Raw genomic sequence first — 24211 nt, forward strand, 5'->3', positions numbered from 1 at the left:
GCGGGCCTGGCACAGCTCCTGGTATATGTCCTTTACGTTTATGGGGGGTCAATTAAGGAAGACATCCTCTTCTGCAAACCACTGGAAACCAGGACAACGGGAGAGGATATTCTTAAAGTACTGGACAGCTTTGTGACATCAAATGGACTTTGGTGGTCAAGATGTGTTGGTGTCTGTACTGATGGTGTAAAAGCCATGGCAGGGAGACATAGTGGAGTGGTAACGTGCGTGCAAGCAGTTGCTCCCGACGCCACTTGGGTACACTGCAGCATCCACCGAGAGGCTCTTGGGTAAACTGCAGCATCCACCGAGAGGCTCTTGGGTACACTGCAGCATCCACCGAGAGGCTCTTGGGTACACTGCAGCATCCACCGAGAGGCTCTTGGGTCCACTGCAGCATCCACCGAGAGGCTCTTGGATACACTGCAGCATCCACCGAGAGGCTCTTGGGTACACTGCCGCATCCACCGAGAGGCTCTTGGGTACACTGCCGCATCCACCGAGAGGCTCTTGGGTACACTGCCGCATCCACCGAGAGGCTCTTGGGTACACTGCCGCATCCACCGAGAGGCTCTTGGGTACACTGCAGCATCCACCTAGAGGCTCTTGGGTACACTGCAGCATCCACGAGAGGCTCTTGGGTACACTGCAGAATCAACCTAGAGGCTCTTGGGTACACTGCAGAATCAACCTAGAGGCTCTTGGGTACACTGCAGCATCCACGAGAGGCTCTTGGGTACACTGCAGAATCAACCTAGAGGCTCTTGGGTACACTGCAGCATCCACAGAGAGGCTCTTGGGTACACTGCAGAATCAACCTAGAGGCTCTTGGGTACACTGCAGAATCAACCTAGAGGCTCTTGGGTACACTGCAGAATCAACCTAGAGGCTCTTGGGTACACTGCAGAATCAACCTAGAGGCTCTTGGGTCCACTGCAGCATCCACAGAGAGGCTCTTGCTGCCAAGGGAATGCCTGACAGCTTGAAAGATGTTTTGGACACTACATTGAAAATGGTTAACCTTGTTAAAGCAAGGCCCCTGAACTCTCGTGTATTTTCTGCACTATGCAATGATAAGGGCAGCGACCATGTAACGCTTTTACAACATACAGAAGTGTGCTGGTTATCAAGGGGGAAAGTATTGGCCATTTATGTTAAATTGAGAGACGAGCTTAAAGTTCTTTACTGACCATAATTTTTACTTCTCTGACTGCCTGCATGATGACAAGTTTCTCACACGACTGGCCTATCTGGGTGATGTTTTTTCTCGCCTGAATGATCCGAATCTAGGATTACAGGGACTCTCGAACTATATTCAATGTGCGGGACAAAATTGAGGCTATGACGACACACAGGTCTTTCCATCATTGTATGATGTTTTTGTCTGCAAATGAACTCAAGCTTACGGACAATGTCAAATGTGATATAGCGAAGCACCGGAGTGAGTTGGGTGCGCATTTGCGCAGGTACTTTCCCGAACACAAACAACTGGATTCGTTATCGCTTCCATGCCCTGCCTCCAGTCCACTTACCGATATCGAAATTGCAACAAGCGGTTCTGTGAAAATTAAATTCAAATCAGAAGCCACTGACAGATTTCTGGATAGGGCTGCGCTCAGAGTATCCTGCCTTGGAAAATCGCGCTGTTAAGACACTGATGCTCTATGCAACCACGTACCTATATGAAAGTGGATTCTCAGAGTGGTGGAAAGCTCACCGCCACTGAACTCCGGAGTGATGAATCACGCTTTACCATCTGGCAGTCAGACGGACTAATCTGGGTTTGACGGATGCCAGGAGAACGCTTAGTGCCCGACTGCATAGTGCTAACTGTAAAGTTTGGTGGCGGAGGAATAATGGTCTGGGGCTGTTTTTCATGGTTTGGGCCCCTTAGTTCCAGTGAAGGGACATCTTAATGACTACAGCATACAATGACAGTCTATATGATTATGTGCTTCTAACTTTGTGGCAACAGTTTGGGGAAGGCCCTTTCCTGTTTCAGCATGACGATGCCCCCGTGCACAAAGTGCATACAGATATGGTTTGTTGAAATCGGTGTGGAAGAACTGCACAGAGCCCTGACCTCAACCCCATTGAACACCTTTGTGATGAATTGGAACGCCGACTGCGAGCCATGCCTAATCACCCTCAACATCAGTGCCTGACCTCACTAATGCTCTTGTGGCTGAATGGAAGCAAGTCCCCGGAGCAATGTTCCAACATCTAGTGGAAAGCCTTCCCAGAAGAGTGGAGGCTGTTATAGCAGCAAAGGGAGGGACCAACTCAATATTAATGCCCACAATTTAGGAATGAGATGTTTGATGAGCAAGTGTCCACATACCCCGTTACAGTTATGCAGTAGTGTACCGTTTGAAAGCAGTTACACCTGCTAATACATTCAGAAAAACAAAAGCTTACCTTGAATTGGAAGAGTTCCGGTGTTGGATAGCCATAGACAGCTAGCTAACATAGCATCCCTCTCTGTTGAATAGCCATAGACAGCTAGCTAACATAGCATCCCTCTCTGTTGAATAGCCATAGCCAGCTAGCTAACATAGCATCCCTCTCTGTTGAATAGCCATAGCCAGCTAGCTAACATAGCATCCCTCTCTGTTGGATAACCATAGCCAGCTAGCTAACATAGCATCCCTCTCTGTTTTATGCACTGCAGTGCTAGCTAGCTGTAGCTTATGCTTTCAGTACTAGATTCATTCTCTGATCCTTTGATTGGGTGGATATGTCAGTTCATGCTACAAAAGCTCTGATTGGTTGGTGGACGTCCTCCGGAAGTTGTCATAATTACTGTGTAAGTCTATGGAAGGGGGTGAGATTCATGAGCCTCATAGGTTTTATAATGCAGTCAATGTACCCAGAGGAGGATGGAATCTAGCTGTCCTCCAGCTAAACCGTGGTGCTGCCCTACAGAGTGCTGTTGAGGCTACTGTAGACCTTCATTACAAAAGTGTGTTTTAATAAATTACTTGGTGGCATGTAAATATATTTAGTATAGTTTCATCTAAAAAGGATAACTTTGTTTACTATTTTTATTTTTTCTGAAATTCCCTGAGGATGGTCCTCCCCTTCCTCCTCTGAGGAGCCTCCACTGCTGTCTATTATATGTAATAGGTATGTGAAATACAGAAAATAACATTCCTTATGTAACGTGTTTAGTTGTTGTTCTTTGATAAGCCTCTCTCTCACATTGTGACTATTGTCCTCTCCTCAGCTGTGCTTGTGACGGCCTGGAGGCGTGTAGCGGTGGTGTGTTTGTGACGGCCTGGAGGCGTGTAGCGGTGGTGTGTTTGTGACGGCCTGGAGGCGTGTAGCGGTGGTGTGTTTGTGACGGCCTGGAGGCGTGTAGCGGTGGTGTGTTTGTGACGGCCTGGAGGCGTGTAGCGGTGGTGTGTTTGTGACGGCCTGGAGGCGTGTAGCGGTGGTGTGTTTGTGACGGCCTGGAGGCGTGTAGCGGTGGTGTGTTTGCTGAATTCCGCCCCTTGTCTCTAATGAACCATATCATCTCAGGAGCAGGCTGGTGGGTGACTGAGGACGGGACGGAGTACTGGGTGGCGATAAACTTCTGAGTACGTCTCCACACACACACAAACACACCACAAAACACACAGGATACACACACACCTACCGTGTGACAATTCAGTCCCTTTCAAAAATCCTATTTTCCCTAACACTAAACCTAACCTTAACCCTAGCTCCTAAACATAATTCTAACACTAATTCTAACCTTTGACCTTGTGGGGACTAACAAAATGTCACAGTTTTGGGTTGGGGAGTAACAGATTACATGTAAGGAAACAAAACAAACAAAACTGTAACCCGTTACGTTACCAGCTATTACAGATACTTTTGAAAAACAAAATGATTACTTTTAAATTCAGAAAGGATGTTTGCTGAAATACATATTTGACTTTCTCTGTTTTCTCAATGACATTCAAATGGAGAGAAAAAAGGCTCAAGTTTAGATTTGATCCACCTGAGCGAGTCAGAGACCAGAGAATCTCGGTATGATGACAAAATGTGTTTGATCAAAATAATTTAAAATAATAAAAGCCTTTGAATGGCAGAGTTGCAAAGAAAAAGCCATATCTCAGACTGGCCAATAAAATAACACAGACACTGGACAGAGGGACTCTGCCTAGAAGGCCAGCATCCCAGAGTGGCCTCTTCACTGTTGACCTTGAGACTGGTGTTTATACGCTGCTCAAAAAAATAAAGGGAACACTAAAATAACACATCCTAAATCTGAATGAATGAAACATTCTTATTAAATACTTTTTTCTTTACATAGTTGAATGGGCTGACAACAAAATCACACAAATTATCAATGGAAATCAAATTTATCAACCCATGGAGGTCTGGATTTGGAGTCACACTCAAAATTAAAGTGGAAAACCACACTACAGGCTGATCCAACTTGATGTAACGTCCTTATAACAAGTCAAAATGAGGCTCAGCAGTGTGTGTGGCCTCCACGTGCCTGTATGATTCAGGTCTGGGGAACGGGCGGGCCAGTCCATAGCATCAATGCCTTCCTCTTGCAGGAACTGCTGACACACTCCAGCCACATGAGGTCTAGCATTGTCTGGCATTAGGAGGAACCCAGGGCCAACCACACCAGCATATGGTCTCACAAGGGGTCTGAGGATCTCATCTCGGTACCTAATGGCAGTCAGGCTACATCTGGCGAGCACATGGAGGCCCCCCAAAGAAATGCCACCCCACACCATGACTGACCAACCGTCAAACCGGTCATGCTGGAGGATGTTGCAGGCAGCAGAACAATCTCCACGGCGTCTCCAGACTCTGTCACGTCTGTCACATGTGCTCAGTGTGAACCTGCTTTCATCTGTGAAGAGCACAGGGCGCCAGTGGTGAATTTGCCAATCTTGGTGTTCTCTGGCAAATGCCAAACGTCTTGCACGGTGTTGGGCTGTAAGCACAACCCCCACCTGTGAACGTTGGGCCCTCATACCACCCTCATGGAGTCTGTTCCTGGAGTCTGTTTCACATTTGTGGCCTGCTGGAGGTCATTTTGCAGGGCTCTGGCAGTGCTCCTCCTTGCGCAAAGGCGGAGGTAGCGGTCCTGCTGTTGGGTTGTTGCAATCCTACGGCCTCCTCCACGTCTCCTGATGTACTGGCCTGTCTCCTGGTAGCGCCTCCATGCTCTGGACACTACGCTGACAGACACAGCAAACCTTCTTGCCACATCTCGCATTGATGTGCCATCCTGGATGAGCTGCACTACCTGAGCCACTTGTGTGGGTTGTAGACTCCGTCTCATGCTACCACTAGAGTGAAAGCACCGCCAGCATTCAAAAGTGACCAAAACATCAGCCAGGAAGCATAGGAACTGAGAAGTGGTCTGTAGTCACCACCTGCAGAACCACTCCTTTATTGGGGGTGTCTTGCTAATTGCCTATAATTTCCACCTGTTGTCTATTCCATTTGCACAACATCATGTGAAATTTATTGTCAATCAGTGTCGCTTCCTAAGTGGACAGTTTGAGTTCACATAAGTGTGATTGACTTGGAGTTACATTGTGTTGTTTAAGTGTTCCCTTTATTTTTTTGAGCAGTGTATATATATATATATATATATAACCATTAATTCTTGAAGAATGTAACTTTTATAAATGCCTCATGAGTTTAGTTTAACTGTCACACTCTCATCAGAACCCAAAATAGAAGCTTGTTCTCCTCCAATGTTTGTAAACATTGTATATGTAAACAAACACTGGTTAAAACTATAATGTTGATATCATGGATGGTCAGTCCTGTATAGCCTCATAACATGGTTATAACTATAATGTTGATATCATGGATGGTCAGTCCTGTATAGTCTCATAACATGGTTATAACTATAATGTTGATATCATGGATGGTCAGTCCTGTATAGCCTCATAACATGGTTATAACTATAATGTTGATATCATGGATGGTCAGTCCTGTATAGCCTCATAACATGGTTATAACTATAATGTTGATATCATGGATGGTCAGTCCTGTATAGTCTCATAACATGGTTATAACTATAATGTTGATATCATGGATGGTCAGTCCTGTATAGCCTCATAACATGGTTATAACTATAATGTTGATATCATGGATAGTCAGTCATGTATAGCCTCATAACATGACAACACAATCATAAACAACAATCAGTCCTCCATGACAACACAATCATAAACAACAATCAGTCCTCCATGACAACACAATCATAAACAACAATCAGTCCTCCATGACAACACAATCATAAACAACAATCAGTCCTCCATGACAACACAATCATAAACAACAATCAGTCCTCCTTGACAACACAATCATAAACAACAATCAGTCCTCCTTGACAACACAATCATAAACAACAATCAGTCCTCCATGACAACACAATCATAAACAACAATCAGTCCTCCATGACAACACAATCATAAACAACAGAGCAGGCTAATAAGTCCTTAGTTTTGGGGTCATGCTCAGGTAAAACTATTTAGATAATCTATACTTCCACATATCCAGGTCCTGTTCTTGAAGGTCAATGGGTATAACATTTATTGTAATGACTGGAAATCTGATAGACTTTGGTTTTTAATTGTAAAGATATTATTTAAATGTATCATTATGTTGTAGAAAGCGATGGGTTAGAAGAAGTCTACATCACCAACCCATGAAGTAACATGTAACATCCATATATGGCCAGCTATGTAAACTTTAACATTGATTTATGAAATTAAAATATTTTTTTGTCTTCTTCTAACGGGGAAAGTAATCTAAAAGTAACTGGATGTAATCAGATTACATTAGACTACAATTTTGACCAGGTAACTAGTAATTGTAACAGATTACATTTAGAAGGTACTCTACCCTACCCTGCCAGTTGGTCACATGTTTGTTTGTTTACTATTCTTGTGGGGACTTCTGGTACAGTATAGTTACACATACACACACACACACACGCACACACACACACCACTTAGTATGGGCCTTTTTTACAATAGAACAATTGTCTGTCATGAAATACGTGTTCTGATTCCTCAACCAACAACAGCTGGCGTAGAGAAGCTGCTGCTACTGTATATCAATCGGGCAAGAAGATAGTAAAGAACAGTGTTTTGGGTTGGCTTTACAGGGAGAATATGTTTGGGCGAGGATCGTGACCTGTGCTTATAAAGGAAGGAAAGGCAACACGTACAACCTGGCTATGAGGAAGACCGTTGCCTCTCAGAATCCCATTGTGACATAAGAGGAAGGAATGACAACACTATTAGCTTCTAGACCTGTCAATCAAAAGCCTTAGAGGCGTATCCCTGAACATATATTGTCTTCCTTGATGAAGGAACGAACCAAGTCCTATATTTCTTACCAGTTCCATCTACAAGTCAACGATGTCATTACGAAACAGTTGTGCCTGCCGGCTGACCCAATATTTTTTGGGGGACATTTCTGAATGTTAATATTGAAGAATATGTCAAGAGATACTACTGTCCATTCAATTCAGTGTAAACATACCGTATGAATGCCCTGTGACAGCACTGAAACACTCTCAGAGACACGTTACTGAACTGCACCGCACACTCATTCTGCATTGGGCTGTTTGACTGCTGTTAGCAAATGTCATATAAGAATGAACAATGATTTCGACTTTTCATTTGTTCAGTGAAATATAAAATTGGTGAAGCAGGTTACTGTGCCTTTAAAGCTGTTCATTGGTCCTCTCAAGAAATTGTTAGGATAATCTGGTTCCTTATGCTCCTGAGCTCTTCATAGATTGGCTAGCTAGTTAATCTGAGAGCCCAGTCCTGATGCCACCTTATAATTAGGAATCATTATTATGTGATGACAGTGTAAATGAAGGCTGTATTATATGATTTTAACCCCAACGTGACAAGAATGTTGTTGTAATCATAGCTATATAATTCACTGCTTTGCTGTCTGGCTTTACAGGAAGTACTCAATAACACCTATTTCAGTCATCTAGAGAAATCTCCAATCAATAAAGATCCTCTTTAGAGACATTGTCAAGAATTACACATGGAATTATATTATTGAATGAGCCCCGTGGCTATTCCATGGGTCAAGGACAACAGAATCAACTACATCTACCCCCCCTCCCCGCTCCTCCACCCCCATCCAACTGCGAAAGCGCGTGAATGGGGACCTATTGCAAAACAGCGTCTTGCAGATCGCTCAGCTGTCAACAGTCCACTCGACTGCTTGCTCAGGGAGACAAGGTTATCGGTCGCCGTTCAGATCTTTGAATAAAAATTTAATTAAAAAAACATACAGTTATTTCTCTACAATTGTTCACCAATGCGATGAAAACGCCACGAAGACATTGTGATATTTAGGTTTGAAAAAAATAAAAAGAGACGATGCCTGGTGAAACGCCGCCGCTCCACCAGTGCGCCTCTATTGCAGGCCATCTGAAAACCATAACAATAGAGATATGATGCCGGGCTTGAGCGTCGTATGCAGCGCCGTTATTGTCCTGTTCGGAGCGGTTTGCAGCGTTTTCATATTCTGTGAGTATCTGATTTATTACGCCGCGATATTACAGTGTGGTTGGCCAGGGATCGACCATGGTGCGCCGGCGGCTGAGAAGAGCGCAGGCGGGCAACCAAACGCGGAGGTTCTCCGCGCTATGGTGCTTTCAGACACGCACCTCCTCGGCGCTGTCGGAGGGCACTGGTTCGACAAACTGCGAAGGTAATTGATCCTGATAAATAGATCTAACTAAGTATTTTATTGTGAAAATAAATAATTGTATGTTTAGCATATACTTTGTGAGCGAGTTTCTATTATACAAGGGAATGCATGAGATGCGTGCGTGTACAGTGGTTCTTCCGCTCCCCGACTCTCCTTATCAGCCAATATCCACTCTGTCTCCAAGAAGATGAGTTGAGTCTTCAACAATCACAACAGAGCGGGTAATGCATGGTGCACTGAGCTGACAGTGTGTCGGTCTGTCTCTGTGCCACCCAGAGAATGGCAGATGGAACGGGCTTTCCAGACCGCGCTGGCACTGCTCCGACCCGAGGTCGTTTTTATTCTGGGAGATGTGTTCGACGAGGGGAAGTGGAGCTCTCCAAAGGTATGTGCCCATAAACGCCCGTTAATACAGGGTACACTGCAGCCAATTCCTGGAGTTGTCCATATTGAGATTCGAACCTGCAACTTAGTCTTAGCAATTATGCAAAGAGGTACAAACCTGTTGATGCGGCGTCGATGTTATTCTAGCGACAGTAGGCAAACACTGAACAGGTCTATGTAATAGTCCTATAGACTGACTGTATTTATTCCCCCTGTCCCTACAGGTCTATATAATAGTCCTATAGACTGACTGTATTTATTCCCCCTGTCCCTACAGGTCTATATAATAGTCCTATAGACTGACTGTATTTATTCCCCCTGTCCCTAAAGGTCTATATAATAGTCCTAGACTGACTGTATTTATTCCCCCTGTCCCCACAGGTCTATGTAATAGTCCTATAGACTGACTGTATTTATTACCCCTGTCCCTAAAGGTCTATATAATAGTCCTATACACTGACTGTATTTATTCCCCCTGTCCCTACAGGTCTATGTAATAGTCCTATAGACTGACTGTATTTATTCCCCCTGTCCCCACAGGTCTATATAATAGTCCTAGACTGACTGTATTTATTCCCCCTGTCCCTACAGGTCTATATAATAGTCCTATAGACTGACTGTATTTATTCCCCCTGTCCCTACAGGTCTATATAATAGTCCTAGACTGACTGTATTTATTCCCCCTGTCCCTAAAGGTCTATGTAATAGTCCTATAGACTGACTGTATTTATTCCCCCTGTCCCTACAGGTCTATATAATAGTCCTAGACTGACTGTATTTATTCCCCCTGTCCCTAAAGGTCTATGTAATAGTCCTATAGACTGACTGTATTTATTCCCCCTGTCCCTACAGGTCTATATAATAGTCCTATAGACTGACTGTATTTATTCCCCCTGTCCCTACAGGTCTATGTAATAGTCCTATAGACTGACTGTATTTATTCCCCCTGTCCCTACAGGTCTATATAATAGTCCTATAGACTGACTGTATTTATTCCCCCTGTCCCTACAGGTCTATGTAATAGTCCTATAGACTGACTGTATTTATTCCCCCTGTCCCCACAGGTCTATATAATAGTCCTAGACTGGCTGTATTTATTCCCCCTGTCCCTACAGGTCTATATAATAGTCCTATAGACTGACTGTATTTATTCCCCCTGTCCCTACAGGTCTATATAATAGTCCTAGACTGACTGTATTTATTCCCCCTGTCCCTAAAGGTCTATGTAATAGTCCTATAGACTGACTGTATTTATTCCCCCTGTCCCTACAGGTCTATATAATAGTCCTAGACTGACTGTATTTATTCCCCCTGTCCCTAAAGGTCTATGTAATAGTCCTATAGACTGACTGTATTTATTCCCCCTGTCCCTACAGGTCTATAGACTGACTGTATTTATTCCTCTACCTATGTAATAGTCCTATAGACTGACTGTATTTATTCCCCCTGTCCCTACAGGTCTATATAATAGTCCTATAGACTGACTGTATTTATTCCCCCTGTCCCCACAGGTCTATGTAATAGTCCTATAGACTGACTGTATTTATTCCCCCTGTCCCTACAGGTCTATATAACAGTCCTAGACTGACTGTATTTATTCCCCCTGTCCTTACAGGTCTATATAATAGTCCTATAGACTGACTGTATTTATTCCCCCTGTCCCCACAGGTCTATATAATAGTCCTATAGACTGACTGTATTTATTCCCCCTGTCCCTACAGGTCTATATAATAGTCCTATAGACTGACTGTATTTATTCCCCCTGTCCCTACAGGTCTATATAATAGTCCTATAGACTGACTGTATTTATTCCCCCTGTCCCTACAGGTCTATATAATAGTCCTATAGACTGACTGTATTTATTCCCCCTGTCCCTACAGGTCTATATAATAGTCCTATAGACTGACTGTATTTATTCCCCCTGTCCCTACAGGTCTATATAATAGTCCTATAGACTGACTGTATTTATTCCCCCTGTCCCTACAGGTCTATATAATAGTCCTATAGACTGACTGTATTTATTCCCCCTGTCCCTACAGGTCTATGTAATAGTCCACTTGCTCTTATTACCTCCACAGAATTGGGAGGATGATGTTTGTCGTTTCCAGAAGATGTTCAGACATCCCAGTGACACAGAGCTGGTAGTTCTGGTTGGAAACCACGACATCGGCTTCCACTACGAGTAGGTTAATATCCATCAGCATGAAGCTGCAGACTCTATACTGTATATACCGTATACTGCAGACTCCTGTACATACCGTATACTGCAGCCTCTTGTACATACCGTATACTGCAGCCTCCTGTTCATACCGTATACTGCAGCCTCCTGTTCATACCGTATACTGCAGACTCCTGTACATACCGTATACTGCAGCCTCCTGTACATACCGTATACTGCAGCGTCCTGTACATACCGTATACTGCAGCCTCCTGTACATACCGTATACTGCAGCGTCCTGTACATACCGTATACTGTATCCCAATTTGACAGGCCCATTCTGTAATGACCTTCTATAGTAATTTACAGATTGCAGAATAGCCAAAGCATACTGGGGAATAGTGAATAGTGGCCTCTGTTCTTGACAGTTTAACCTTCAAAAGAAACTTGTGGTAGCCAATGAAAAGTCTCACAGAATAATGATGCAAAACGGGCTTGTCTGGACGTGACTGCATGGACTAACCTCTAACTGGCTTGGGGCCATCTCCTCCTCCTGAAGAATGGACTGGTTCAAGTTACAACGCTTTGAGAAGGCCTTCAATACCACCTCCACCAGAATGGTCACCAAGAAAGGAGTGAAGTAAGTCTCTCTACTGTATAAACCCCAAGGTGTTGTCTCTGTCTAGCTACTGTATAAACCCCAAGGTGTTGTCTCTCTATGGTATAAACCCCAAGGTGTTGTCTCTCTACTGTATAAACTCCAAGGTGTTGTCTCTCTACTGTATAAACCCCAAGGTGTTGTCTCTCTACTGTATAAACCCCAAGGTGTTGTCTCTCTATGGTATAAACCCCAAGGTGTTGTCTCTGTCTAGCTACTGTATAAATCCCAAGGTGTTGTCTCTCTACTGTATAAACCCCAAGGTGTTGTCTCTCTACTGTATAAACCCCAAGGTGTTGTCTCTCTACTGTATAAACCCCAAGGTGTTGTCTCTCTACTGTATAAACCCCAAGGTGTTGTCTCTCTACTGTATAAACCCCAAGGTGTTGTCTCTCTACTGTATAAACCCCAAGGTGTTGTCTCTCTACTGTATAAACCCCAAGGTGTTGTCTCTCTACTGTATAAACCCCAAGGTGTTGTCTCTCTACTGTATAAACCCCAAGGTGTTGTCTCTCTACTGTATAAACCCCAAGGTGTTGTCTCTCTACTGTATAAACCCCAAGGTGTTGTCTCTCTACTGTATAAACCCCAAGGTGTTGTCTCTGTCTAGCTACTGTATAAACTCCAAGGTGTTGTCTCTCTACTGTATAAACCCCAAGGTGTTGTCTCTCTACTGTATAAACCCCAAGGTGTTGTCTCTCTACTGTATAAACCCCAAGGTGTTGTCTCTCTACTGTATAAACCCCAAGGTGTTGTCTCTCTACTGTATAAACCCCAAGGTGTTGTCTCTCTACTGTATAAACCCCAAGGTGTTGTCTCTCTACTGTATAAACCCCAAGGTGTTGTCTCTCTACTGTATAAACCCCAAGGTGTTGTCTCTCTACTGTATAAACCCCAAGGTGTTGTCTCTACTGTATAAACCCCAAGGTGTTGTCTCTCTACTGTATAAACCCTAAGATATTGTCTTTGTGTGTGTCTCTAGCTTCCTATTGGTTAACAGCGTGGCGTTGCATGGTGACGGCTGTCCTATCTGCCAATCAGTGGAGAAACAGCTGTACACACTGTCCAGGAACCTCAACTGTTCATTACTACAGGTAGATACATCCTCTACCTCACAGACAGCTGTACACACTGTCCAGGAACCTCAACTGTTCATTACTACAGGTAGAAACGTCCTCTACCTCACAGACAGCTGTACACACTGTCCAGGAACCTCAACTGTTCATTACTACAGGTAGAAACGTCCTCTACCTCACACGTTATGGAGCCCTCATGACATGCCTGTTGTGTTTTGCTATCTGACAGAATTCCCAGTCCAGCATTATTAAAGAATTCTGCCGAGACGCATGGACCTATCCTCCTACACCACCCATTATCCTGCAGGTAGATATATGCTCTTTATAATAACCCCTATTGCACGGTAATAACCCCTATGGCATGGTAATAGCCCCTATGGCACGGTAATAACCCCTATTGCATGGTAATAGCCCCTATGGCACGGTAATAACCCCTATTGCACGGTAATAACCCCTATGGCACGGTAATAACCCCTATTGCACGGTAATAACCCCTATGGCATGGTAATAACCCCTATGGCATGGTAATAACCCCTATGGCATGGTAATAACCCCTATGGCGTGGTAATAGCCCCTATGGCATGGTAATAACCCCTATGGCGTGGTAATAGCCCCTATGGCATGGTAATAGCCCCTATGGCACGGTAATAACCCCTATTGCGTGGTAATAGCCCCTATGGCATGGTAATAGCCCCTATGGCACGGTAATAACCCCTATTGCGTGGTAATAGCCCCTATTGCATGGCAATAACCCCTATTGCGTGGTAATAACCCCTATGGCGTGGTAATAGCCCCTATTGCATGGCAATAACCCCTATTGCGTGGTAATAACCATACCGTGTACTCATAATAGGTAGTGAAAGGTAGAAGAGCTGGTTTAATTACAAATTATTTTTTTGTTGTTGTTCTAAATGAGTTGAGTTTCTGAAGTTCTTTTCACATTTCCAGTTTGTTCCTCTATCTCCAAGTGACTTGATTGGAAAACGAGGACTACTCACACTAATCAACAGCATATCGTCCGTCTGTCTGCCTGTCTGTCTGCCTGCCTACCTGTCTGCCTGTCTGTCTGTCTGTCTGCCTGCCTACCTGTCTGCCTGTCTGTCTGTCTGCCTGCCTACCTGTCTGCCTGTCCGTCTGTCTGCCTGTCCGTCTGTCTGCCTGTCTGTCTGCCTGCCTACCTGTCTGCCTGTCTGTCTGTCTGTCTGCCTGCCTGTCTGTCTGCCTGCCTACCTGTCTGCCTGTCCGTCTGTCTGCCTGTCTGTCTGCCTGCCTACCTGTCTGCCTGTCTGTCTGTCTGCCTGCCTACCTGTCTGCCTGTCTGTCTGTCTGTCTGCCTGCCTACCTGTCTGCCTGTCTGCCTGTCTGCCTGTCTGTGTCTGTCTGCCTCTCTCTCTCTCTCTCAGCATTACCCTCTGTACCGGGTGAGTGATGCGGGCTGTACGGGTCGGGATGCTGCTCCTCCTGAAGAGCGCCACCTGCTGTTCAGAGAGAAGTACGACGTGCTGTCTCAGGAGGCCTCTCACAGGGTACGTGGACAACTGATAGACTGGTCCCAGATCAGTTTGTGCTCTTGCCAACCTCAATTTGCTGTCATTATGAAGCCCAACGTGTTTTGTATGGCAATGAGTGACAGGAGGTAAAGCACATGGTTTGGTGCACATTGTCAGTCGGTGTCTCAACTTATTGTTGAGAGTTTGAATAGAAGAATAGACAACAGTCAATCCATTATCCCATGTCAGATAACATTTTATAGATTGCTGGCTAGGCTAATTTACCTATCTAAACTTGGAAGTAATCATGGCTGTAATCATGGCTGAATAGCTGACCAAGCTACCCAAGGCTTGTGCCCAGGGGCCCTGACCTCCAGGGGCCCTGACCTCCAGGGGGGGCCCCATTGATTTTGTTAGTCACCAACTCAGATATACGAACATGGCAAAATGAGTAGAACTGCAGGGAATTAGGATTAAAACTGAAAAATGTTCTCTCCATCCCCAATGGCAAAATGTGTAAAATTACAAGACATCAAAATTTGAATGCAGTTTCAATTCTACAATGACTAAATGTTGAAGACATCTTTACTACTGGATCACAGTGTGCTGTTAGGTGTCCAGTTATATGACAACAATTTGATTGTTTGATATGAAATATTATGATTAGTTCAAACTTAGATTACTGAGATTACTATCGTTAAAAGACCCTAAAAAGCTATTGTTTAACTTACATTTTTATAAATAAATAAATGTCTATTTGTTTCGACCGTCCGCGGCCCACCACTCAGATTATAATTTGGCCACCAAATCCCAAAGTACCGGATGTCTGTCACTAGACCAGGGACGGTACCGGATGTCTGTCACTAGACCAGGGATGGTACCGGATGTCTGTCACTAGACCAGGGACGGTACCGGTTGCCTGTCACTAGACCAGGGACAGTACCGGATGTCTGTCAGTAGACCAGGGATGGTACCAGATGTCTGTCACTAGACCAGGGACGGTACCGGATGTCTGTCAGTAGACCAGGGATGGTACCAGATGTCTGTCTAGACCAGGGACGGTACCGGATGTCTGTCAGTAGACCAGGGACGGTAATGGATGTCTGTCTAGACCGGGGACGGTACCAGTTGTCTGTCACTAGACCAGGGACGGTACCGGTTGTCTGTCTAGACCAGACCAGATGTCTGTGATGTGGACAGTGGTCATCCTGCAGCTGTCATTGACCTTTCACCAACAGAGCATCTGTAATGAGAGGCCTGGTTATCCAGTAAACCATTATCTTGTAGAGTTAGTTGGCCACCCCTGATATAATGTTACATTTGCCATTAGCCATAGCGCGAGGTACAAGTCACAGGCGGCTGGTGGCATCTTAAATGGGGAAGACAGGTTCATAGTAACGGCTGGAACGGTATGAATGAACCCTGCCATTATTATGACCCGTACTCCCCTCACCAGCCTCCTGGGGTACAGGTATGATGAAAAGATTCCTTCCCTTCCTCCTCCCAGCTGTTGCAATGGTTTAAGCCCCGCCTGGTTCTCAGTGGCCACACCCACAGCGGCTGTCAGGTTCTCCATGACAACCAGTACACAGAGATCAGTGTTCCGTCCTTCAACTGGAGGAACCGCAACAACCCCAGTTTCATCCTGGTAAGTCACTCAATCAGTAATAAACCTCTCCACTGGGACACCCAGATGTTTCACAATGTTGTTGTAGCCCTGAACTAGCTCACCTGATTACAAGGACTTGAGGGTGAGTGACGAGTCGAATCTGGTGTGCTAGCTCTGGAATAGATCAAACTAACCTACGAACTCTGATGTTACTCTGATACCTCAATGTTAACAGAGCTGTTTTGTGCTTTAGCCTTCTCCTGTATACAGGGCATTCGGAAAGTATTCAGACCCCTTGACTTTTTCCACATTTTGTTTACGTTACAGCCTTATTCTAAAATGTATTAAATTATTTTTTTCCCCTCATCAATCTACACACAATACCGTATGACAAAGGAAACACTTTTTATTTTCTTATACATTTATATATATTTAAAAAAAAAACACATTTACATAAGTATTCAGACTCTTTACTCAGTACTTCGTTGAAGCATCTTTGGCAGCGATTACAGCCTCCAGTCTTCTTGGGTATCACGCTACAAGCTTGGCACACCTGTATTTGGGGAGTTTCTCCCATTCTTCACTGCAGATCCTCTCAAGCCCTGTTAGGGTGGATGGGAAGTATCGCTGCACAGCTATTTTCAGGTCTCTCCAGAGATGTTCGATCAAGTTCAAGTCCAGGCTCTGGCTGGACCACTCAAGGACATTCAGAGACTTGTCCCAAAGCCACACCTGCATTGTCTTGGCTGTGTGCTTAGGGTCATTGTCCTGTTGGAAGGTGAACTTTCACCCCAGTCTGAGGTCCTGAGCAGGTTTTCATCAAGGATCTCGCTGCACTTTCTCTAGACTCCAATCAAGTTCTCAATGATGATCAATGGGAAACAGGATGCACCTGAGCTCAATTTACAGTCTCATAGCAAAGGGTCTGAATAGTTATATTATTATTTCTAAAAACCTGATTTTCGTTTTGTCATTATGGGGCAGTGTGATGTCATTATGGGGCAGTGTGATGTCATTATGGGGTATTGTGATGTCATTATGGGGTATTGTGATGTCATTATGGGGCAGTGTGATGTCATTATTGGGCAGTGTGATGTCATTATGGGGTATTGTGATGTCATTATGGGGTAGTGTGATGTCATTATGGGGCAGTGTGATGTCATTATGGGGCAGTGTGATGTCATTATGGGGCAGTGTGATGTCATTATGGGGCAGTGTGATGTCATTATGGGGCAGTGTGATGTCATTATGGGGTAGTGTGATGTCATTATGGGGCAGTGTGATGTCATTATGGGGCAGTGGTGTGATGTCATTATGGGGTAGTGTGATGTCATTATGGGGCAGTGTGATGTCATTATGGGGCAGTGTGATGTCATTATGGGGCAGTGTGATGTCATTATGGGGCAGTGGTGTGATGTCATTATGGGGCAGTGTGATGTCATTATGGGGCAGTGTGATGTCATTATGGGGCAGTGTGATGTCATTATGGGGTAGTGTGATGTCATTATGGGGTAGTGTGATGTCATTATGGGGCAGTGTGATGTCATTATGGGGCAGTGTGATGTCATTATGGGGTAGTGTGATGTCATTATGGGGTAGTGTGATGTCATTATGGGGCAGTGTGATGTCATTATGGGGCAGTGTGATGTCATTATGGGGCAGTGTGATGTCATTATGGGGTAGTGTGATGTCATTATGGGGCAGTGTGATGTCATTATGGGGCAGTGTGATGTCATTATGGGGTAGTGTGATGTCATTATGGGGTATTGTGATGTCATTATGGGACAGTGTGATGTCATTATGGGGCAGTGTGATGTCATTATGGGGTATTGTGATGTCATTATGGGGTAGTGTGATGTCATTATGGGGCAGTGTGATGTCATTATGGGGCAGTGTGATGTCATTATGGGGCAGTGTGATGTCATTATGGGGCAGTGTGATGTCATTATGGGGTAGTGTGATGTCATTATGGGGCAGTGTGATGTCATTATGGGGCAGTGGTGTGATGTCATTATGGGGCAGTGTGATGTCATTATGGGGCAGTGTGATGTCATTATGGGGCAGTGTGATGTCATTATGGGGCAGTGTGATGTCATTATGGGGTAGTGTGATGTCATTATGGGGCAGTGTGATGTCATTATGGGGTAATGTGTATAGATTGAGGAAAATAATTAATTGAAACTATTTTAGAATAAGGCTGTAATTGTAACAAAATGTGGAAAAAGGGAAGGGGTCTGAATACTTTCCGAATGCACTGTACGCCATAGACACAATATATACAGTATTACCTTTATTTCTCTCTCTCAGGGTTCTTTCTCTCCAAGCGGTTACGGCCTGTCGAAGTGTTTCCTTCCAGAGGAGAGTACGGTGATAGCTCTGTACTGTTCTACCGGAGCCAGCCTCCTCCTCCTCCCTCTGGTCCACTGCCTGTGGATAAGAGGTCTTCTCCGGTGCCTCAACTTCTGTCCCATCAGCAAACACAAGTCTCTCTGATCGTCTCAGGTAGAGGTTGTCCATGACTGCTGAATGATAGAGGGTCAGATACTGGATGCTGTCGTCCCGGTCATGCAGAGAGGTGGCTATGCTCTGTCGTCCCTCTCATGCAGAGAGGTGGCTATGCTCTGTCGTCCCTCTCATGCAGAGAGGTGGCTATGCTCTGTCGTCCCTCTCATGCAGAGAGGTGGCTATGCTCTGTCGTCCCTCTCATGCAGAGAGGTGGCTATGCTCTGTCGTCCCTCTCATGCAGAGAGGTGGCTATGCTGTCGTCCCGGTCATGCAGAGTGGTGGCTATGCTGTCATCCCTCTCATGCAGAGAGGTGGCTATGCTGTCATCCCTCTCATGCAGAGAGGTGGCTATGCTGTCGTCCCTCTCATGCAGAGAGGTGGCTATGCTGTCGTTCGTCTCATGCAGAGTGGTGGCTATGCTGTCGTCCCTCTCATGCAGAGAGGTGGCTATGCTGTCGTCCCTCTCATGCAGAGAGGTGGCTATGCTGTCATCCCTCTCATGCAGAGAGGTGGCTATGCTGTCGTCCCTCTCATGCAGAGAGGTGGCTATGCTGTCGTTCGTCTCATGCAGAGTGGTGGCTATGCTGTCGTCCCTCTCATGCAGAGAGGTGGCTATGCTGTCATCCCTCTCATGCAGAGAGGTGGCTATGCTGTCGTCCCTCTCATGCAGAGGTGGCTATGCTGTCGTTCGTCTCATGCAGAGAGGTGGCTATGCTGTCGTTCGTCTCATGCAGAGAGGTGGCTATGCTGTCGTTCGTCTCATGCAGAGTGGTGGCTATGCTGTCGTCCCTCTCATGCAGAGAGGTGGCTATGCTGTCATCCCTCTCATGCAGAGAGGTGGCTATGCTGTCGTCCCTCTCATGCAGAGAGGTGGCTGGTACCTGCTTCACACTATAGAACCGAACCGTACTCTTTATTTTGTCCAATTGTCCTTTCCAGTATGGTTCCAGCAACTCTGATTGTTGCATTACCAGGCTCGCCCAGTACAGCTCTACTCGGGTTAGTAGTGTGAAAAGGGGAAAGAGTTCTCCGGGGGTAGTGTTGACCAACTCTGCCCTAACAGTACCTTAACATTAGTATTGGGGATACAGTGATCTGATTCTAGATCTGTAGTTAAGGACAGCTTCTACCTGGAGAGCACCTGTGTGTTGGAATCACGTTGGCTCTATTCATGCCATTTCTATCTGCAACGTTTGACTACTGAATGTGGTGCAGGAAATATGGTGCCCCCCCCCTAAGAAATATTACAGTTCACCGTCTCCCATCTCCGGCCTGTATTCATAAAACCATCTCAGAGTAGTAGTGCTGATCTAGGATCAGGAGGCTATTCCTGTCCATGTCATCTCATTCATTGTGATATCAAAAGGCCAAACTGATCCTAGATCAGCAGTCCTACTCTGGAGGAGGGTTTATGACTACAGGTTCTGATCTCTGTGCGGCCTGTATACAGTGCCTTGCGAAAGTATTCGGCCCCCTTGAACTCTGCGACCTTTTGCCACATTTCAGGCTTCAAACAAAGATATAAAACTGTATTTTTTTTGTGAAGAATCAAAAACAAGTGGGACACAATCATGAAGTGGAACGACATTTATTGGATATTTCAAACTTTTTTAACAAATCAAAAACTGAAAAATTGGGCGTGCAAAATTATTCAGCCACCTTAAGTTAATACTTTGTAGCGCCACCTTTTGCTGCGATTACAGCTGTAAGTCGCTTGGGGTATATCTCTATCAGTTTTGCACATCGAGAGACTGAAATTTTTTCCCATTCCTCCTTGCAAAACAGCTCGAGCTCAGTGAGGTTGGATGGAGAGCATTTGTGAACAGCAGTTTTCAGTTCTTTCCACAGATTCTCGATTGGATTCAGGTCTGGACTTTGACTTGGCCATTCTAACACCTGGATATGTTTATTTTTGAACCATTCCATTGTAGATTTTGCTTTATGTTTTGGATCATTGTCTTGTTGGAAGACAAATCTCCGTCCCAGTCTCAGGTCTTTTGCAGACTCCATCAGGTTTTCTTCCAGAATGGTCCTGTATTTGGCTCCATCCATCTTCCCATCAATTTTAACCATCTTCCCTGTCCCTGCTGAAGAAAAGCAGGCCCAAACCATGATGCTGCCACCACCATGTTTGACAGTGGGGATGGTGTGTTCAGGGTGATGCGCTGTGTTGCTTTTATGCCAAACATAACGTTTTGCATTGTTGCCAAAAAGTTAAATTTTGGTTTCATCTGACCAGAGCACCTTCTTCCACATGTTTGGTGTGTCTCCCAGGTGGCTTGTGGCAAACTTTAAACAACACTTTTTATGGATATCTTTAAGAAATGGCTTTCTTCTTGCCACTCTTCCATAAAGGCCAGATTTGTGCAATATACGACTGATTGTTGTCCTATGGACAGAGTCTCCCACCTCAGCTGTAGATCTCTGCAGTTCATCCAGAGTGACCATGGGCCTCTTGGCTGCATCTCTGATCAATCTTCTCCTTGTATGAGCTGAAAGTTTAGAGGGACGGCCAGGTCTTGGTAGATTTGCAGTGGTCTGATACTCCTTCCATTTCAATATTATCGCTTGCACAGTGCTCCTTGGGATGTTTAAAGCTTGGGAAATCTTTTTATATCCAAATCCGGCTTTAAACTTCTTCACAACAGTATCTCGGACCTGCCTGGTGTGTTCCTTGTTCTTCATGATGCTCTCTGCGCTTTTAACGGACCTCTGAAACTATCACAGTGCAGGTGCATTTATACGGAGACTTGATTACACACAGGTGGATTGTATTTATCATCATTACTCATTTAGGTCAACATTGGATCATTCAGAGATCCTCACTGAACTTCTGGAGAGAGTTTGCTGCACTGAAAGTAAAGGGGCTGAATAATTTTGCACGCCCAATTTTTCAGTTTTTGATTTGTTAAAAAAGTTTGAAATATCCAATAAATGTCGTTCCACTTCATGATTGTGTCCCACTTGTTGTTGATTCTTCACAAAAAAATACAGTTTTATATCTTTATGTTTGAAGCCTGAAATGTGGCAAAAGGTCGCAAAGTTCAAGGGGGCCGAATACTTTCGCAAGGCACTGTATATACAGTACAGAAGTCTGATACAAGATATGGAAGCGCATGTCTTCAACCAGCATTTGATGTATAGTATTAACGACACACACACACACACACACACACACACACACACACACACACACACACACACACACACTGGCCCTAATGTGTTTCCTAATGTGTTTCCTTTAAGACCATTGTTTTTCCCTGTGTAAATACCTGATGTAAATACTAATAAATAAAAAAAAGCAGATTATTGTCAACAGAGTTCAGGTGAATTTGTCTGTGACTGTAGACCAATGCGGCAGAACCATCTGGAAACACTTTCTATGACATCAGTTAACCAGGAACTAACTAGGCATGAAACTGTCTCAACAGTTCAACTGCATCATTACCACCGTAGTGACACAGTGACACAGTAACTCAGTAAAGAAAGTGAAACATATTAAAAAGGATCCTATTTATTTTATTTTACCTTTATTTAACTAGGCAAGTCAGTTAAGAACAAATTCTTATTTTCAATGACGGCCGTAGGAACAGTGGGTTAACTGCCTGTTCAGGGGAACGACAGATTTGTACCTCGTCAGGTCGGGGATTCGAACTTGCAACCTTTCGGTTATGAGTCCAACGCTCTAACCACTAGGCTACGCTGCCGTTATGAAATGTTCACCGTCCATACATCACACATGGAAGTGACTTTACTGAAAGAGGTAAAAACATACATGGGCTTTAAACGTTGTTGCTTCAACCTAGACCACTTACAACAGGAACCGTAGGACTCTGTTCAAAATAAGTGCACTATATAGGGAATAGGGTGCCATTTGGGATGCAATCACTAACTCACTACAGAGACACTGGCCATGTCCGAATATCCATACTAGCATACTAAATAGTATGCTGGGGGGGGGGGGAGGTTTTATAGTGTGTGAAATTTCACAAACAGTACTCGGTTGGTAGCAGAATACATTGTGACTCCTGTTTGCCACATTTTCAATTTAGGTCTAGAAGACACTGTGTGCCCTCAGACATGGAAGGAGTCAAAGGTCATTCCACTACCCAAGAATAGCAGAGCCCTCTTTAATGGTTCAAACAGACAACCAATCAGCCTGTTACAAGTGCTAAGCAAAATGTAGGAATAAATTGTGTTTGATCAAATACAAAGTTATTTTTACAGAAAACTAATTAACAGACAGACTTTCAGCATGCTTATAGGGAAGGGCACTCAACATGCTCGGCACTGACACAGCTGACTGATGATTGGCTGAAAGGAATTGATAGTAAGACGATTGTGGGAGCTGCTCTGTTCACTTCAGTGCAGCCTTTGATGTCATTGATCATAACCTATCGCTGAAACAAAAACCAATGTGTTTTGGATTTGCATCCCTCTGCCTTATCATGGATTGAGTTAACACAGGGGGCTTTCGTGAGGAGAGACTCATGCAAATTCAGTTCAGTGTGGTGTACCGCAGGGCAGCCGGCTAGGGACATTATTGTTTAATGTTTTTACAAATGACCTTGAATAATGCCTGTGAGTATGTGTACGCTGAGTATACACGTCAGCTACAACAGTATAATAAATAAGAAGAATGAAAAAGAATAAATAACTGGCACCCTTAGCATAGGGCTCCAGTCAGTTTTTAAAATGGGTAACTAGCAATAGGGTGATGCTAAATATCACAAAAACGAAGAGCACAATTTTTGGCCCAAATCACTCGCTCAATGCTAAACTACATTTAGATCTATTATTGAATAATATTTGTGGCGATTGAGCAAATTTAGGAGACTAAACTGCTGGGTGTAACCCTAGATAGCAAACTGTTAAGATCAAAACAAAGACTCAACTGTTGCTAAAATGGTAAGAGGTCTGTCCATAATAGGGCGTTGCTGTGCCTTCTTGACATGTCCTACAGACCATAGTTTTGTTGCACTGCCCAGCTGAGTGGTCATACAGTACCAGTCGAAAACTACTCATTCAAGGGTTTTTCTTTATTTTAGAAGAATAATGAAGACAACTATGAAATAATACATATGGAATCATGTAGTAACCAAAAAAGTGTTAAACAAATCAAAATATATTTTAGATTTGAGATTATTCAAAGTAGCCACCCTTTGCCTTGATGACAGCTTTGCACACTCTTGGCATTCTCTCAACCAGCTTCAAGTCACCTGGAATGCATTTCAATTAACAGGTGTGCATTGTTAAGTTCATTTGTGGAATTTATTTTCTTCTTAATGTGTTTGAGCCAATCAGTTGTGTTGTGACAAGGTAGGGGTGGTATACAGAAAGTATCCCTATTTGCTTAAAGACGAAGTCCATATTATGGCAAAAACAGCTCAAATAAGCAAAGGGAAATGACAGTCCATCATTACTTTAAGACATGACAGTCAGTCAAGCCTGAACATTTCTAGAACTTTGAAAGTTTCTTCAAGTGCAGTCGCAAAATCAATCAAGCGCTATGATGAAACTGTCTCTCATGAGGACCGCCACAGGAAAGGGAGACCCAGAGTTACCTCTGCTGCAGAGGATAAGTTCATTAGAGTTAACTGGCTCTCATGAGGA

The 24211-nt window shown here is 44.4% G+C and overlaps 1 protein-coding gene across 1 annotated transcript; it reads left to right on the forward strand.

The window, feature by feature from the left end:
* The first annotated feature begins 8076 nt into the window (after positions 1-8076).
* On the forward strand, positions 8077-21904 carry LOC110508252 (metallophosphoesterase 1-like). The gene is made up of 9 exons (XM_036966348.2): positions 8077-8718; positions 8995-9103; positions 11181-11284; positions 11820-11900; positions 12901-13012; positions 13224-13301; positions 14398-14520; positions 15992-16132; positions 18401-21904. Exons 1-9 carry the CDS (start codon positions 8459-8461, stop codon positions 18584-18586), a joined length of 1194 nt encoding a protein of 397 aa, XP_036822243.2. The 5' UTR covers positions 8077-8458; the 3' UTR covers positions 18587-21904.
* The last annotated feature ends 2307 nt before the right edge of the window (positions 21905-24211 follow it).

Source organism: Oncorhynchus mykiss, chromosome 28 (genome assembly GCF_057628025.1).
Source record: "Oncorhynchus mykiss isolate SJ-2025 chromosome 28, ASM5762802v1, whole genome shotgun sequence".
Lineage (NCBI taxonomy): Eukaryota > Metazoa > Chordata > Actinopteri > Salmoniformes > Salmonidae > Oncorhynchus > Oncorhynchus mykiss.